The sequence below is a fragment of the Streptopelia decaocto genome, assembly GCF_964273445.1.
Source record: "Streptopelia decaocto genome assembly, chromosome: 6".
Classification (NCBI taxonomy): Eukaryota; Metazoa; Chordata; class Aves; order Columbiformes; family Columbidae; genus Streptopelia; species Streptopelia decaocto.
The window spans coordinates 46,201,569-46,217,084 of NC_138660.1; the positions used below are offsets into that span (position 1 = coordinate 46,201,569).

The 15,516-nt window shown below is 42.5% G+C and overlaps 1 protein-coding gene across 3 annotated transcripts; it reads right to left on the bottom strand.

Annotated features, from left to right (window-relative positions):
- Window positions 1–5,220: 5,220 nt before the first annotated feature.
- Window positions 5,221–14,919, bottom strand: CDCA7 (cell division cycle associated 7). Of its 3 annotated transcripts, none has more exons than XM_082057362.1 (10): window positions 14,809–14,919; window positions 13,094–13,219; window positions 12,581–12,691; window positions 10,811–11,062; window positions 10,327–10,404; window positions 9,394–9,585; window positions 8,853–8,993; window positions 8,260–8,409; window positions 7,615–7,751; window positions 5,221–7,310 (listed from the first exon to the last, which is right to left on the bottom strand). In XM_082057362.1, exons 1-10 carry the CDS (start codon window positions 14,827–14,829, stop codon window positions 7,280–7,282), a joined length of 1,239 nt encoding a protein of 412 aa, XP_081913488.1. In that variant the 5' UTR covers window positions 14,830–14,919; the 3' UTR covers window positions 5,221–7,279. The 3 variants fall into 3 exon arrangements, with proteins under 3 accessions (XP_081913488.1, XP_081913487.1, XP_081913486.1); XM_082057361.1 differs by lacking the exon at window positions 14,809–14,919 and adding an exon at window positions 14,044–14,240 and having other exon boundaries at window positions 9,394–9,582; XM_082057360.1 differs by lacking the exon at window positions 14,809–14,919 and adding an exon at window positions 14,044–14,238.
- Window positions 14,920–15,516: the final 597 nt, after the last annotated feature.

Consider the following 15,516-nt stretch of genomic DNA (forward strand, 5'->3'; position numbering starts at 1 on the left):
GCACTACTTAAATAATTAAGTAAATTTATCTACATTAACAAACAGCACTGCTGGCCTGTCTGATGTTTGGGTGTTTTTGTTTTGTTTAAGCAAGTCTTTCATTTAATCTACTCCAATGTCTTTATTTTCTGAGGGATAAGGTCAACGTGCTTTAAGTGCCAGACAAACACCAAGAAAACACTGTTCAGAAATTGAGGCAGTGTGGGGAAGAGTTGAGTGTTTTGCACAAGCTAAGCCATTTATCATAGGGACTTCTGAAAATCCTTTTTAAAAAAATCCATGTCTTCCTGCATATTGTGCAGCAAGCCATAGTGCACCAGGAGGAGCAGGGGTGCTCCAGCAAGGCTGGAACCCTAAGATCTGTCAGAAATCACATCTCTTTGTGGATACCAACATGCTAAAAGTATAATGTGATATCTATACAGGAAAAAACAGAAGCTAGATTTCAGCAGTCAGCCTTAATTAGCAAGTTAACTAAGCCTGATATCAGCCAAACTGTTCATCTCATCCATAACTTTTCCTCAGAACAGAAAAAAAAAAAATCAGATGCTAGACATGAGCTTTAGGAAACTGGAAAAACAGGTCGGAAGAAAGAAAGTGGTACCTAACAGATTGCAGTACTCTTAACTCCCTTGTTTCAGCTATAATGCATAATATACTTAATAGCGACTATGTCTAAGAAACTGCTTTCAAGGAGAAAGAGTGTGTATCTCCAGTCTGTGCTTCAAAGCTACACGCAGGCACAAAAATAATATTCCTTGCTGTGGGTAAGTCTGCATGTCTTGATGAATATTAATTGTAATCATGTTAAGAACATTCACTTGTTATTTTTTTCTAATGCAGGCTTTAGCTATGTGGGCAAATGGGGTTTTGGTCTTACAGGTGCAGAAAAAGTGACTTGTTTAAGATCATACCAGAAGGCTTTGACAGAATGCTGTATTTGTATGCTGTAAATAAATACCACAGAGACTAGTATATTTTTATTTACTGGAGGTGCTCTTCAGAGCTTTGTAGTGCAGATGCTGTTTTCTAGCCACACAATAACCATTTAAAAACTAGAAGTTACTTCTCCCAGAGAAAATTGGGATTATATCAAAGGAGTTCAGTTCCTCACAACAAAACTTTGTGCTTAGTTTCCAACACCAAAATTGTAACACTGGAACTTTTTAGTAAGAATTAAATGGAAACAGAAATAAAGGGGGAAGAAAAAGCTTTTAGAGTGTTAACTCTCCACGGCAGGAGGAAGCCAGCATGGGCATTGAGCTCGGCACACTCATCCCCTTCTCCCTGCTGAAAGGGACACAAAAAGAACTCTGGCTAAGCATTTATTTTTCTGCTAATGTGAAAGTTTTCTTTTAAAGAGGAAGCAGATTGAACAGAGCATGAGAAAAGAATTTGACTCTGGCTTATTTCCAAAGGGTTTTTTTCCTGATGATTCACTGTTATCACTTGTATTCACATTACAACCAGCCTCAAAAAGAAATACCCAAAACCAAAACCACCCCCCATACACCCAACAACAAAAAACCCATACCACAAAAGCACTAAGAAATAGGATCTTTCCTACTGCTAAATTCTGCTAATAAGCTATACAAGAAGAGAATCATGTAAGATAAAGAATGCCTATGCTCATTCACATTTGAGTAATAACATAGCTAAGCCTCTAGATCTGGAACTTTAGAGCACATCTAAAGATGGTGAAACTTCAAGGTATTAAACAAAATGGTTGACACCAACTGAACAACTTGTTTTACTTCAGCTATATAATAAAGTATAAAATATCTAAATATCTCTGAAGTCCAAAAATGTTTTGATTTTCAGCATAGTCTTTCCAGTAGTTTTATTTTCAAACAGGAGTTTGTTTGGGTATTCAGAGAGGAGACATAACTGCTAATTTTCTAAAACCATGAACAATACAAATTTCTATATTTGTGGGAGCCCTCTCGCCCTCAGCCCTGGTGGCAGTCAATTGTGTGTGTATGCCCAGTTTATGTAGCAATTCACAAACATACCATTTTCACATGGACATTCAAGCTAAAAGGAGGGAAAGCAAGGCCAAAGAGAGTGCTGGTAGGATTGCTTTGTTATTTTGTACATGATTAAAAGAAAATGAGGATGCTTGCCAGAGGTTCCTGTTGCTTACACCTCTTGAGACGACCTAGCACACAATTTCATTCACCTTGCCTGCAATGATATTAACAGATAGGCTGGGATATAAAGCTAACTTGACCCCAAACACAAATCTATAATTTTTTAAAACGTTTTGTTTCCATTTTCAGGAGTCGCTATAAGTTTTACCTGCAGACGTACTCCAGGGAAAGATTGTATACGTACAGCTCAACGCAGCAGAATCTACAGAATCTACAGTTCAACAGTTAAAGCAATAAGCACAAATACTATTAAAGTACTACTAATAAAAGAGATGCAATGCCTTCTTACCCCATCCTGACCATACCATGACTTCTGGTGTATTTTTTTCACATAACAGAACTGTCTACCATCCTTGCAACCACTGCTGATCAACTCTAGCTGGAAGAAAGCATGTACCAAACAGCAGCAAGCAGATCTTGTTTAATATAACTGTAGCTGTGTTCTAGATGTTTTCATACAAACTCAATATCCACAACTTCTTACAAATATCTATCGCAACAGGATTCCAAATTCCCCCCTCACCTCCCAGTTTCAGGACTCCTACCACTAGCACGGATCATTACATTTTTGGGTTCAAACATACAATTCCTTTCCTGTTTGCCACTTTCACCCCAAAGGGTCTGTTGGATTTTTTGACATCCAGCTAGGAGCCCCAGGCTTATTATTCGGAAGAAGGGCGAGACCCGAACATGAAAGTGTGATGCTGTCCCCTCTTAACATTTGGAGCACCACATACACCCATGGCCCAGCCCAGCATTACCTGGGTGCTGGTGTTTAGGACCCCAGAGACCAGCCAGCCTATACTTGACAGAGAAAGCCTTAACTTTTTATTAGCTTTGGTTTAGTTACGAGGCAAACAACATGAAAGGACAGCAGGCAGTGTTTCCAAAATCTCCACAGTAGCTTATGCCATTAGCCATACAAGGGCTGCACTAGGAAAAAGCCGTGAGAACAAACTGGTTTATGCCAGCAGAGGCCAGTGGGTGACTCTCCTGCCAAACCTTTCAGATGCACACTGTGTATTACAGATAAACTGATTTCAGAGTCGGCTGCATTGCCTCACCCTGGAACACTGAAAGCCATCCTTTGACTAGATGCAACCATTTTGCCCTTTTTGATCCCCGTTAGCCTACCCAAGCAAATGATGCTGCTACTTTGTTATGTTACCTTCTCCTTAATTTTCTCTTCAGAATATGTTTTTGGGCTTCTGGCAGACAAAATAAGGGTGCATTAGCCCATGAGGCTAGGAAGGGAGGGAGAGTAGTTTCCAAAGCTAATGTCTCTTTTATAAATTCCCATTGTGGGTCCCTATGTTAATGTAACTGGTTAAGCAGCAGAGTGTGTTGCTCTGGAATGTCCAGTGTGTATGCCACCGCATCAGCCTGTGATGCAACACTTCAAGGTTGTTCTTGTAACTTACGTATAATGAAAAGTAATTTGCTTAATAGTTAAGGAAAACAAACGTTTCTCTCAAGATTTGAAAAGACCTAATGCTTCAACATTTGGCATAATTAAAAAGCAAGACAATGAAGATACAAATAATGTTAATACATACTAGTCTAAGGGAATCTTCTGATAGTAAGGCAGTTTAGGCCAATTCCATCAGTAGATACTATATCACTAATGAATACTTCACTCATAAGCAAGCTTAGGGTTTTATTTACATATTTAACTTGGGGGGGATAAAGCCATCACTTACCCTCTGGCATAGCCACTTCTTTCAGTTTGTTAAATAGCCACAAATGTCCTTCCTATCCACATCCCATCACAGGGAACAAAGGTCCAAGGAATTTAAGAGTGTCATTTGCCTATAAGTCTTTTAGTATTCTATTTCTAGCAGCTATAAATTATTATGCCAGGCTAAAAAAAAAAAAAAGGTTATATCAGACATAGGTACAAGATCACCTGACTCTAAAGCTGAGGGTGGTGAGGGATTATCAACTCATACAGCCTTTTTCAATAACAAATTAACAGTCATTCTACCTCACACATGAGTTTCATCTTACTTCCTTTAACAGTAACACTCTCTTTCCATGCGTCTTTGTTTTTAAAGCTGACAGTTAGGATCTTTTCCTCATGAAGCTTCCTAAATTGCTGGACATTTGCTGCAGACATAAACCAGGAGCTCTTTAACTGTCAAGTTAATATCAACAGTACTGAAATAGCTGTGGTACAGAAGCTTAGGGAAAAGGTGTATTGAGACACCTCAAAGCCATCATGTAAACCATAACCTAACATACCAGATAATTACATCAAATGTATTCTCGCATCACCAGCAGTATGATGAAAGGTAATGCATCTAAACAAAGCTTTCTGGTGAGAGTAAGAACATGAGGATTTTACCAGTAGAGAGTATCCGGGGACAGCTCAGTCACTCTGCTTGATCACTTCTTTCCCGCATCCTCTCTCACTACAGGTTGGCTTTGCGATAACCTCCTGCCACAGTTCCATTAACTCTTCCCTCTAGATCCAGCTACACTGAGGGAAAAGCAAGCAGCACAACTATGAAAAACAATCTTCACCATTGTCAGCCTGCAATCAAGGCCTCCCCAAGTAATTCTCTGCTCCAGTACAGAGCTCCTGAGATAAGTTAAAGTTTGCCTGAAAAAAAAAAAAAAAAAAAAAAATATATATATATATATATATATATATATACACACACACAGTGGCATGCACCTGACTTTGATTTGTGGCTGAAACAATAACATCCTCCTCATTCTTCTCAGCTCAGTATGTAGGCATCTAGTTTCAATAAACTGCAGGAAAAAAAAAAAGCAGAAGGGCAAGCACATAGCACATGTGCTTAAAGTCTGTACCTGGCCTGAACTCAACACCTATGTATTTTGACGATCAGACGTTAATTGTCGGAGATACTGAACAATCCAAGCAGCATGAATATCAGAGCAAGCCTAGTTCAGGGGCACAGGGCTGGAAAGAGAAAGATGTCCTAGTCCCCAGGTATGACAGGAACAACCGACTCCTTTACTTCATAACATAAGTTTACCCGAAAGGTGGTGAAACGTAAATACAGCTCTCATGGGCTTTTTAAGAACAGTTAAGAGGCAAAAATTCTAACCAGAAAACTTTTATTTTCAAAATAAAAATCTTTGTACAGGGCATTGTAGGTCAGAGTAAATCTAAATACAGCAGTCTTCACAATATGACACAAGGGTTTGCTTCTAGCACAGTACTTTCACACTCTTGCAATCAGAAGGCAAGCCCAGCAATTATGAACAAAAAACACTCTCATCTGTCAGAACATGTTATTTCTGGAGTTCCTTCTTCATCAAATGCACCTAGAGGGTAGAGCACTCTCCACCCTAGATTGCAAAGCTATTCACACCATAAAAACAGGCAATGAGAGGACCAATTTTCAATAGGACAGAAAATTTATTAACAGAACTGGAAGTCCGAGACACAAATACCTTTTGTTTCTGAATTCCTCTCTCCTCCCACAAACACTGATGTAATTCCCAGAAAGGTATGCACTGTGGATCATTATGTATGCACAATGTGAATACTATGGAAGCAGAGAGGTCTAAACCCATGTTTTGTTCTAGTGCTCAGTAAAAGCAAGTTGATTCTTCTACTATTCAACTGTACATTATTTGTAAAATTGCATTTTTAACCTTATAAAAGCCTATACAGTAGTTTCCATAACCAAATTAAACATATTTATATACTTCGTGGGTCTCTGGATGCAATTTTCATGGCACCTTTTCTACAGCACTGAGTACACAAGACCCCATCCACACAGCACATTAGAATTCTTCAGCTCTGTTTTTGTTGCACTCATGCTTCATTGACATGCCACATATCCCTCTACAACCATGTGGAGCCAGATATAGAAATATGGCTGGATCGTTAAAGAGGAGACCACAGCACTAACCACATCTGTAAGTGCTTATAAACTGTATGCAACCCATGGCATCTTTTTTTTTTTTCCTCTTAAAAAAAAAGCTTTTTTGATGAGGCAATCTTTCTTCCTCATCCATTAGTACAACCAGGGTATTTCTCGAGAGCATTATCTATTTACATTTATGCTGCTCTATATAACTGGAAGAATAATTTAGTTTAAGTTAGACTGTGGCTTAGGAAGTCCTTGCTTTTTAATTTTTTTCCCCGAGGTAAAAAAAAAAAATATTCAGGCTTCTGATTCCACTGATTGTTTGTCACTGCCCCTTTTCTTGATAACCAAATTCAAAGAGTTACCATCTGTTCTCCACCTGTAGTTGGCCAACAGCCACAGGAACCACTACCCCTCTACTTAACCAAGCCCTGGTCTGGAGGAATCCCTCTTCCCCAGGACCAGTTCTGCAGTTGCAGCAAGAGCAAGGAGAAGAGAACCCAAACAAAGAGTGGTCACTCCACAATGTATAACAGCATGTTCACATCACTGCCGTCACTAAGCAATGCCAATGCTGCACTGTGGAAGCTTCTATCAGTGGCCTCCTCTCACCTGAGCAAAAATACAAAGTGACAGCCCCAACTGCTTCCACCTCATTTTTAGGTTACTCAGAGAATTTCCCTTAAAATGGCCAACATGCAACTTTGAGTACTCTATAAAACCAAATATTAGTGCTTGGAGATCGTGCAGCTGGAACTTTTAGGGCTTCCTTTTTGAACTTAAAGTGTCGCTGTTTCAGAGAATTCATTTATGTTCAGTAAGAGTCTGTATTGCATCAGAATTTAGCCTGGAGTTAAGCACACACCTTTCCCCGCTTGGTCCTGTGGGGAAGAGTGCCCTGAATTTTCAGATCATATGTATCTTTTTGTGATCAACTTCAAAGCATAAACAAACCTGCAGCACAGATCACTGCATGAATCAAACTCTCATGGCTTAAAGCCCCATCTCCTTTCACGAAAAAAAAAGTTATTGGCAGGAAAGCAAGGACTGATGCTATATGATTTGCAAAGCTGTCTAAAAAGAAAACAATGGCGTCTGGGCAAAGACCTTCATTAAACAGATTTTTCAAATATGATTTCCACTAAGTGAAAGTTCTTTATACTTTTTTACCCAAAAGTGAAGAAAGGCACTGGCTTTGTAACCTCATTTGATTAAACAATTCAGTGTAGGCAATAATAAGACATTAGTGAAAGAGTATGTAATCTGAAGGCAGTCACAGCTTCAGTCTTCCATTCCAAGTTCTTGTTTCAGACTGAAAGACAAGTATAAACATAAGTTAGCTTGTAGCAAAACATTGTTTGGAAAAGACTTTAAACAAATTAATGGAAGCCCTGACAATAAACACAGCTGAAGTTGAGAGCCAAAAGACAGTACATATACCACTTGCTTTGGCTAACAACATGGCAAAAAATTATATGGCAAAAATCTCAGATTCTAAAAGGCAACATGGACTGGATCTTGAGCTCTACCTGACAAAGTGGGATGGGGAGAGCTCTCCTCTCCTAATTTTGAGCTGCTTATCCGACTTAGAGCAGAGCCATACCACTGACACTCACCTTTTCAAGTAGGCATGGACGTTGTCATAGCCATGGTACTTGGCCAGATAGACCAGGACACCTGTAGCACATCGGCCATCTCGCTGCCGGCAGAAGCTACAGTTGCAGATTCCACGACATGGTGGGCACCTCCAGGCCTAGACAAAAGACAGAACAAGCCTTTTTAACCAAACTGGAATGCTAGAAACGATTGACACCTGCAACGTAAAAAAGGGCCCTGCTCTATATTGAGTTCTGCAGTTAACATCAGCATTGCAGAAGTTGTCCAAACCAGCGCAAGAGTACAAGTTCTTCAGTCTGCAAGAGATTAAACTCTCCTTTGCCTGCTTTGCACAGAACCCCAGGAAACATTTCACTCTGCTCAACTCCTGCACCACTGCCACAGACCACAACAGCATTCTGATGGCTATTCTGATGGTCGAATACAAGACTATTTTGGCAACTGCTCTGCTCTCGTTGTTTACTCCTGCAAATAAAGCTACGGAAGTCGTAATTACAATGAGTTCTACACAACACAAGGTTCTGCGATTCAGTTTGAATCAAGCCAGGACTGCATTATGTACTACAGCACTTTTTCTAAAAGTAATCAATGCACCTCTCTGCTCAAGTTAAGCACAATAAAGCCAATATTCAAACCTGTCTTACCGGATCAAGCAATGCTGTTCTGACATCTTCCCCATATCTATTGCGGAGGCATGGCCCACAGAATTGGCCCCGTACTCCTATGCAATCAGGGTTACGACAATTTGTCTTTGTGTCTATGGTTTTCTGGCGACACTGATGACAGGTGGATCCCTAGAACACAGGGAAAGCAGGTTCATGAAACAAGACACTAAAGACAGCTCTTGAGTGAGGAACAGAGGATTTAGCAAGCAATCTCGTTGGCAGCAGCAGTGCTTATCCTGAACCAGAAAGCCACCTTGCAAGTTTGAACCAAGACTGTTTCAATATTGCATCTTCAGTGTCTGTTAATCACTTTTCTCAGCTGGCATCACCTGGGTACTACAGTCGTTCTAGGGTGAAAGCAACCTAACTGGCTTGGTAAAGACCAGTCTATAAATTCAGAGAATGATAAGAGATGATGTTTCATGATCTCAGGCATACCTCTCCCCCCAAAAATCACATCCTTCCTCTCAGTGAGAGGGAATCTGCTCTATTTGATGTTAAACCACAAGCAGGGAATAATAACAAAAATTACTTCACAAAGTACACATTTCATAAAGTCGGAATCTACTTACCATGGCCCTGTTATATACTTTCTCTCTTGCAGATCCACAAATGTTACTCAACTCTTCTGCTGTTATCTCCTCAACTGGGCGCACAATGTGTGGAAAAGCCATGGCACCGCGGTGACCCCTCCTGGGAGTTCGGGCTTCATGCTGAATAGTGAAGATAGACACTTTTAGTATTATTTTCAGCAAAAAATGTACATAACAAGGTCGGGATCTTAGAGCCAATGCCAAAGTCTCAAATACCCATCACATATTTAAACAAGAGATAACAAATCTTTGCAAAGACATATGATATGGATGCAGCTTTAGCACCTTCATTTGATCTGTCACCTTCAGGGTGCAGATATGCTACTGGATCTTGCTTAATTCCTACTGGAGTGGAAGAGGAAGTGATTTTTCAATGATAGGGCAGAGGGAAACAAAGAACACATAGGCCATGGCAAACTCATAATCTTGATCAAGTCTGTGTGAATTGCTGTTTCTTGAAGGGATACAAAACCACCTTCACGATCAACCTTGTATCAGGAGAACTACAACCTCAACATACCTCCAGGTATTCATCAGACATCTTTCTTCTTCTCACTAAGATGTATGGGTCATCATCTTCCTCTTCCGGTAAAGGAGTAGGAGGACCTTCAATCAGGGACCTGGATCTTGTGTGAGGCCGAGAACTTCTGTCTGGGTTCCTCCTCAAAGCACTTCCAGGCAATGAACGCCTTGGAAGTCGCTTTGGTCCCTGCTAAAGTTTAAAACCCCCTAATGAAACAGGTGAAAAGCCAGGCAGCTCCCATCCCTACTATGAACTGCTCTACCAAAATATATGCCTTCCTTCTGTCTTTGCCAATGAAGTCTCACCCCCACCCTGTCCCAAATCAGAAAACACAAGGTAAAAGCAACCTAGGCAAATCCATTCTGCTAGCAGCAATAGTCAAAATCAAGTTTGTGTCCATGCAGGTATAAGATACAATAATTCTCTCACACAGCACCAGAATCCATGTCTATGAGGAGCTGCAACTTTTTGTATTGTTCCCATGTTCACAAAGCTTACAGGTAAATTAGCAGGGAAATTCATTACACTGCCAATTCACAACCCAACCTTCTTTAAGGACCTAGTTAGGCCAAATATCAGGTCTTTTTTCCAAGGCTCCAAACTCACAGAATATTTAGGCTTGAGCTTCAAAGTCTGAGCTGCTCTCCTTATCTCCAACCTTCATATAAATACATATTTACACAGCACCTTGTTTAGTTTTATTTGCCTGCGGAGATAACTAACCTTTATGAATTAATCTGTTCTGCTTTATACAGTGGCAAATCAAAAGAGAACTGCACAATGAGGATGCCTGTTTCAGGAAGCAATAAAATTCTGAAGCGGACTTTGATTTATATGGTTTATTAAGTTTTTTTAATTGATAGTTATATTTTTGTAACGTCAGCATTTGTCTCAGAAATCTGAAGGCAAATATATTAAGTTTATACTTACACGACTGACAGTTGGCAATGATTTTCTCCCACCGAAGATACCAGAAACATTTTGCAACTCAGCCATTAGTTTTGCAAGCTAACAACAGAAAGAAAAAGGAAGCAGAGCTTTAAAAGGGTTTATGTGCTACTACAAACTATTAGATTAGGGCAATTGACTAGAAGTACAACTACTTATAGGAAATGCAGTCATTCTTCAACTTCTTGCTTTTATGCATTATGTTCTAGTGACTGCAAGTAATCTGAAAATGCTGAAACTTATTATGTTGAAGCCCTATTCTTTAGGCTTGAAGCCTATGGATTTTCATTATGGTTTTTCACATGCCAGTGGATATAAAGTATCAGATTTAAATATTAGGAATGTAAATTTCTCTTAATGCATTTACATAATTCCCATTAGAGTTAATTTAAACAACCAATAAGTTCCCCTAAGAGCCAAGGGAGAGGGAAGAAGGGGGGACCCCAGGGAAACACTGAGTACTTGCCATTGCTTTGTTTTCCTTTATGTTTAAAGCTCTTTTTTCTAAAAACACAGCACCATTTTCTTCAGAGTCAGAGTCTGAATCTGGAACAGGCATCAGCTTTTCAGGAAGAGGTTCCATCTCACCCTTCCTCCTCTCCGATCTTCGAGGTGGAAACTTCATGGCTACTTTTAGAGGAACAGGGCATTTCTGCCTTCTCTGAGCTACCTCATTTTCAGCACTTGTATCGTTCTCTTCTGAATCCGACTCCAATTTCTGTTAACAAACCAGAATGGATGCATATAAATCCCAGCGAGATACTCTGCAATTAAACACATTCTAACAATATTTTGTTTGGAGGTGGTTAAAGAAGCTATCTGGCTGAAATCTAGACATTTAAAACTCCGGTCCTAGCACTCCATTATATTTTAAGAGGGGGTATAGGGTGAGGAAGGAGGAGAGAGGGGTGCAGCACGAAAAACTCTCAGGGAGAGCCACACTGTACTGCTGCAACACATCAGAAAAAGCAGCTTGGTTTCAGTTGCAGGAGTCTTAGCTGTCACTTGCAGGTCTAATAGCAAATACACTTTGTGTGCAAGTGTAAGAATTGCCTTTAGAGGGCTTGATTTTGCAACATACTGTATTTGGCTGTAAAGAAAAGCCACTACAGAGTTCTCAGCACATGGTCAAGCCCAAGTTTGTAAGCTGTCAAGGACAGTCATCTCACAGTATCAATGACATAAAGTGAAAACTTCCTTCTAGAGCCAGTCAATGGAATAACTATGAATAAAATCCCAGTATTTTCTTATCTTTGAATTCTGATGTCTTGCTTACAACTTTTGCAAGAACGAAGGCTTCAGTATAGAGACACATTAATTTCTTTAGTTACAAGCCCATTTTGCAATAGGTTTTGCCTTTTAACTTCAGACCCGTAAGATGGTCTTGTTTTGTGGATAGGTAACAAAAGGCTTCCCGCTTCATATGCACAGACCATCAGTCTCAAATGGCAATCCTTATTTGCACAGGATTTTTATTAAATCAGGTATGTAGTTCTGGTTGCCCACTATAGGTAGTTATTGATTCCTTTTTCTTACATATCTATTCCAGCTCTGCCTCCTACTTATTGTCTTTACTGTTGTGTATTATTTAACTCAGATATGTCCTCTTCCAGTCAGAAGTTACTCTTTTCTAGTCATTCCTCAGCATGTTCAGAAGTAACGACAAACCTATTTTATGCCAAAGATGGTACTACTTCTGTCTTCTCTACTAAATGTCAACTGTTGGTCTTTTTAAGCAATAAAACTGTTCTTGCACTGATGTCAAAGAAAAGCAGGAAGGTGGATTTCACCACCTCTCACTGTTTCTCTACTGCTGAAGAAATACAGCATTTCCTGTTACGCAGTCAGAGTGCAGGTCTGACGACATGTCAATACAGACATTTTTCTCAGTCTTTTTTGGAGACCATGGGCTAGCATAACATTTCATATTGAGGAAACCAGAAATGTTAGGCTCTAACAGAATAACATCCAGCAAGGACACTTTGAAGAGGTATTATATTTCAAAATCCATATGGCAGATTTTATTCTGAGCTTGCAAAGCTCAGCAGCCTGGGGGCTTTTTATGAAGACAAAAAGAAAATGAAACTATGGCTACTTAGACTGTACACAAAATTTAATAAAATGATACTTTTTTCTGACAACATTTGACTTTCAAGCTGAAGCTGCCATTATTTTTTAATTAAGAAAGTGCAAGAATTTATATTTAAAATTACAAACTAAAAATCAACTGTCTTACCAATGCATCTTGAATCTCATTTTCTGAAAAGCCACAGAAGGATTCATCATCAGAGGCTTCATGAAAAATTTTTGCCAGTTCTTCTCCAATATCCGACCTAAACTTGCGTTTCTATGAAGAACAAAATATCCATTAACTGAAGTCATAAGGAAAATTATTCACATTTTCAAGAGTAGCATAAGCAAATAGCTTTTTTAATAAAGAAAAAAAAGTAGTTAAGGCATTTAACAAGGGGTTTCAGAACTGCAGTTGCAAATTATCAGACATGTTAGGTTAGGTGACATTTCAAAGGCTAGAATAAATAGCTAATCTGTTTCCAACAATTACCACCTAGCAGCACAAGTGAAGAATGAAATGAAATTACAGCATACAGCATAGATTTATAACTACTATACAGAAATATAAGCAGAGCAAGCCGTTTTAAACATGCACAAAACATTTACTAGCTTTACATTTTTGCAGGTTTTACTAGCACTGCACATTCAGTTTTATCTGTTCTTGTCCTGTACTTACTGTGTTTGCAAAATTATCAGAACCAAAACTGTCACAACTGTCATCAGAGGATGAAGATGTTTCCATGGAAATCAGTTTTGTATTTCGGAATGCTGCGAAGCGTTTCTTTCCTGAACAACCTCGGCGCTGCAAAAGGACAATGCCAACACCGTTAACAGGAGAGACCTACTATAGCATACTAGCTTTTAAATACATCCTTAAATTGAAGCTTAAGAGTTTTGAACATTTTAGGATGTCTAACATGCTTGAATAGAAAGTCAACAGAATTATCATCAGCTTTGAAATAATTCCTAAAGTTGGAAAACTGAATGTTTTCTACTTTCTGATCATTGTTACTGAAGAGTTATGTTCAGTAATTAGAAATATTTACTTTATGCAAACAGTAAGTGGAAACATACCCAAAAATCATATCCCTCCCCACTCATTAAAGACAATGGTGGAAAAAAAGTACCAGTACACAAATAGCACATGGAAATCTGTTTTGACTTATCAAACACTTTTAGTTTGAGACAAACACTAAATACACCGCAATTGTTAAAGGACTAAGGATCATATCCAAAGAATATATGCATTTTGAAACAACTGTTGAAGACAAAACAGGCTGCTGTTTTGTTAATTTTATTACCAAGCTGAAATACCTTTTTTGAGGGACTTCAGGTTTTTATTTCCTAGGGAATATTTTTATTGGCAATGACCCATTTTACCTCCCCAGGGCAGTAGTGACCCTCAGGCCAAGCCACCTGCACTCACATTAGATGCTGCCCAAGTCGAGCACTCTAACCAGTTCACAGGCCCATCCGACTGGCCCAAATATTTCATAAATACGATTTAAACAGTAACCAGCCAGAGCAAATTCAAGACTTCTGTCCCCTCCCCAGCACCGCCCAGCACGCTGCTCTCCGCTGGCGCGGCAAGGCAGCGCCCGGGGCCTGCCCACGCTTCGCACTTACACTGATGCTGACAGGAACAGAAAAACTTCCCGGCCCGGCCCGCAGCGGGGCCCAGACACAACACGAGCCGCTTCTGCCGTGTCCTGCGGCGGCTGAGGGGGCGTCCAGCCGGGGCACCCAGCACTGCGAAGCCCAGGCCGGGGAACGCGGGGCCGCCATGGGCACAGAAACACACCCTGCGGGCCCGGGCGCCGGCCAGGGGCGCGGGCGGCTGCCCCCGCCTCCCGCTCCGGCGGTGCCGCTCACCACCTCCACCCCGCCCCACCCAGGCTGCAGGGCCGCCCGCCTGCGCCACACAGCGACCCCTCCGCTCCGCACTCCACGCCCGCACAGCGGGGCCGCCTCCCCCCGCGCGCCACCGCCCAACGGCCACTCTCGGCGCCCAACGGCCGCCCTCGCGCCCCAATCGCGGCGGGGGCAGCAGCGAGGCAGGAGGTGGTGGCGCTGGGAGGATGGCGCCGCGCCGGCTGCACCCCCCGCCACAGCCGCCTGCCCACGCCGACCGCAGCTCCGAAGCCGGGCCGCTACCCCAGTCAGGTGGGGGAGGGCACCGCCGTGCGCGGGGAGCCCCAGCACCGCGGCGGGGCAAGAGGCGGGGGCTGCCTGTCCGCGTAATGGTGCGGCCCCGACGTCGCTCCCCCTGGAGTGCCCGGCGAACCCCAACCCAAACCCAAGAACTCGCTCTGCCCGGCCCGCCAGCCTTCCCACAGCCCGGCTTGCCCCAACCCTGAGGCCCCGCAGTCCCCCGCGGCGGGCAGCGCTCACCTGCGGGCGCGACGGAGCCATGCTGGCAGCAGCGGGGCGAGCGCCTGGGAACTGAAGGTTCGCGCCAAAGCGGCTGGGACCGCGGGGGGCGGGGCCCGGCGGCGCCTTTCCCGCGTTGGCGCCCGAGTCCTGGCAGATGCAGCTGACACCCCTTCAGGATCGAGTACTCGGCGTGCCCGTCCTGCGTCCGCCCGTCCCCCCCTGCTGAGTAGCTTGTCACCTCTCCCGGGGAGCCCCCGGAGGCGCAAGTGCGGGGGCCCCATCTATTTTTTTTCGACTCGCTGTGCGGGTTTGTGGAGCTGCAAGGGCCTGTCCCTGTGGCGCGAAAACCTCCCGGTCGGAGCGCCGCGGGACTCGCGTGCCAGAGGGGAGGGGCGCGCGCGGGGGCCAGGGCTGCCCAGTGCCGAGCCGCCCCGGCGGGGTGAGGGGCAGAGACCCCCAGCCGGGGGAGCCCACGCAGTCTCCAACTTTTTGGTTTGGTTTTGGTTTGTTGGGTTTTTTTTGTTTGTTTTTAATATGGCAAAACTGGATTTGTTTCTAACGCTCTGAAATAAAACCCACAAACTTGCCAGTTTGCAGGGGCAGAGGGGATTTCTCCACGAAGGAAGGGCAGGGGCCTGTGTCCCGGCTGCCCCCAGGGCAGGGGCACCCCCTGCGTATCCCTTGGGCAACCCGTGTGCACCTCCTGGGCACCCCACGCCCCCTGAG

What these genes read in the sequence shown, in the direction of transcription:
- CDCA7 (XM_082057360.1), bottom strand. Translation starts at nt 14,202, where the DNA reads ATGGCGGCCCCGCGTTCCCCGGCCTGGGCTTCGCAGTGCTGGGTGCCC. An exon ending in ATGAGATTCAAGATGCATTG is followed by an intron (nt 11,063 to 12,580) that starts GTAAGACAGTTG and finishes GTTTGTTAACAG; the next exon opens with AAATTGGAGTCGGATTCAGA. An exon ending in AAGTATATAACAGGGCCATG is followed by an intron (nt 8,410 to 8,852) that starts GTAAGTAGATTC and finishes CCTGTGTTCTAG; the next exon opens with GGATCCACCTGTCATCAGTG.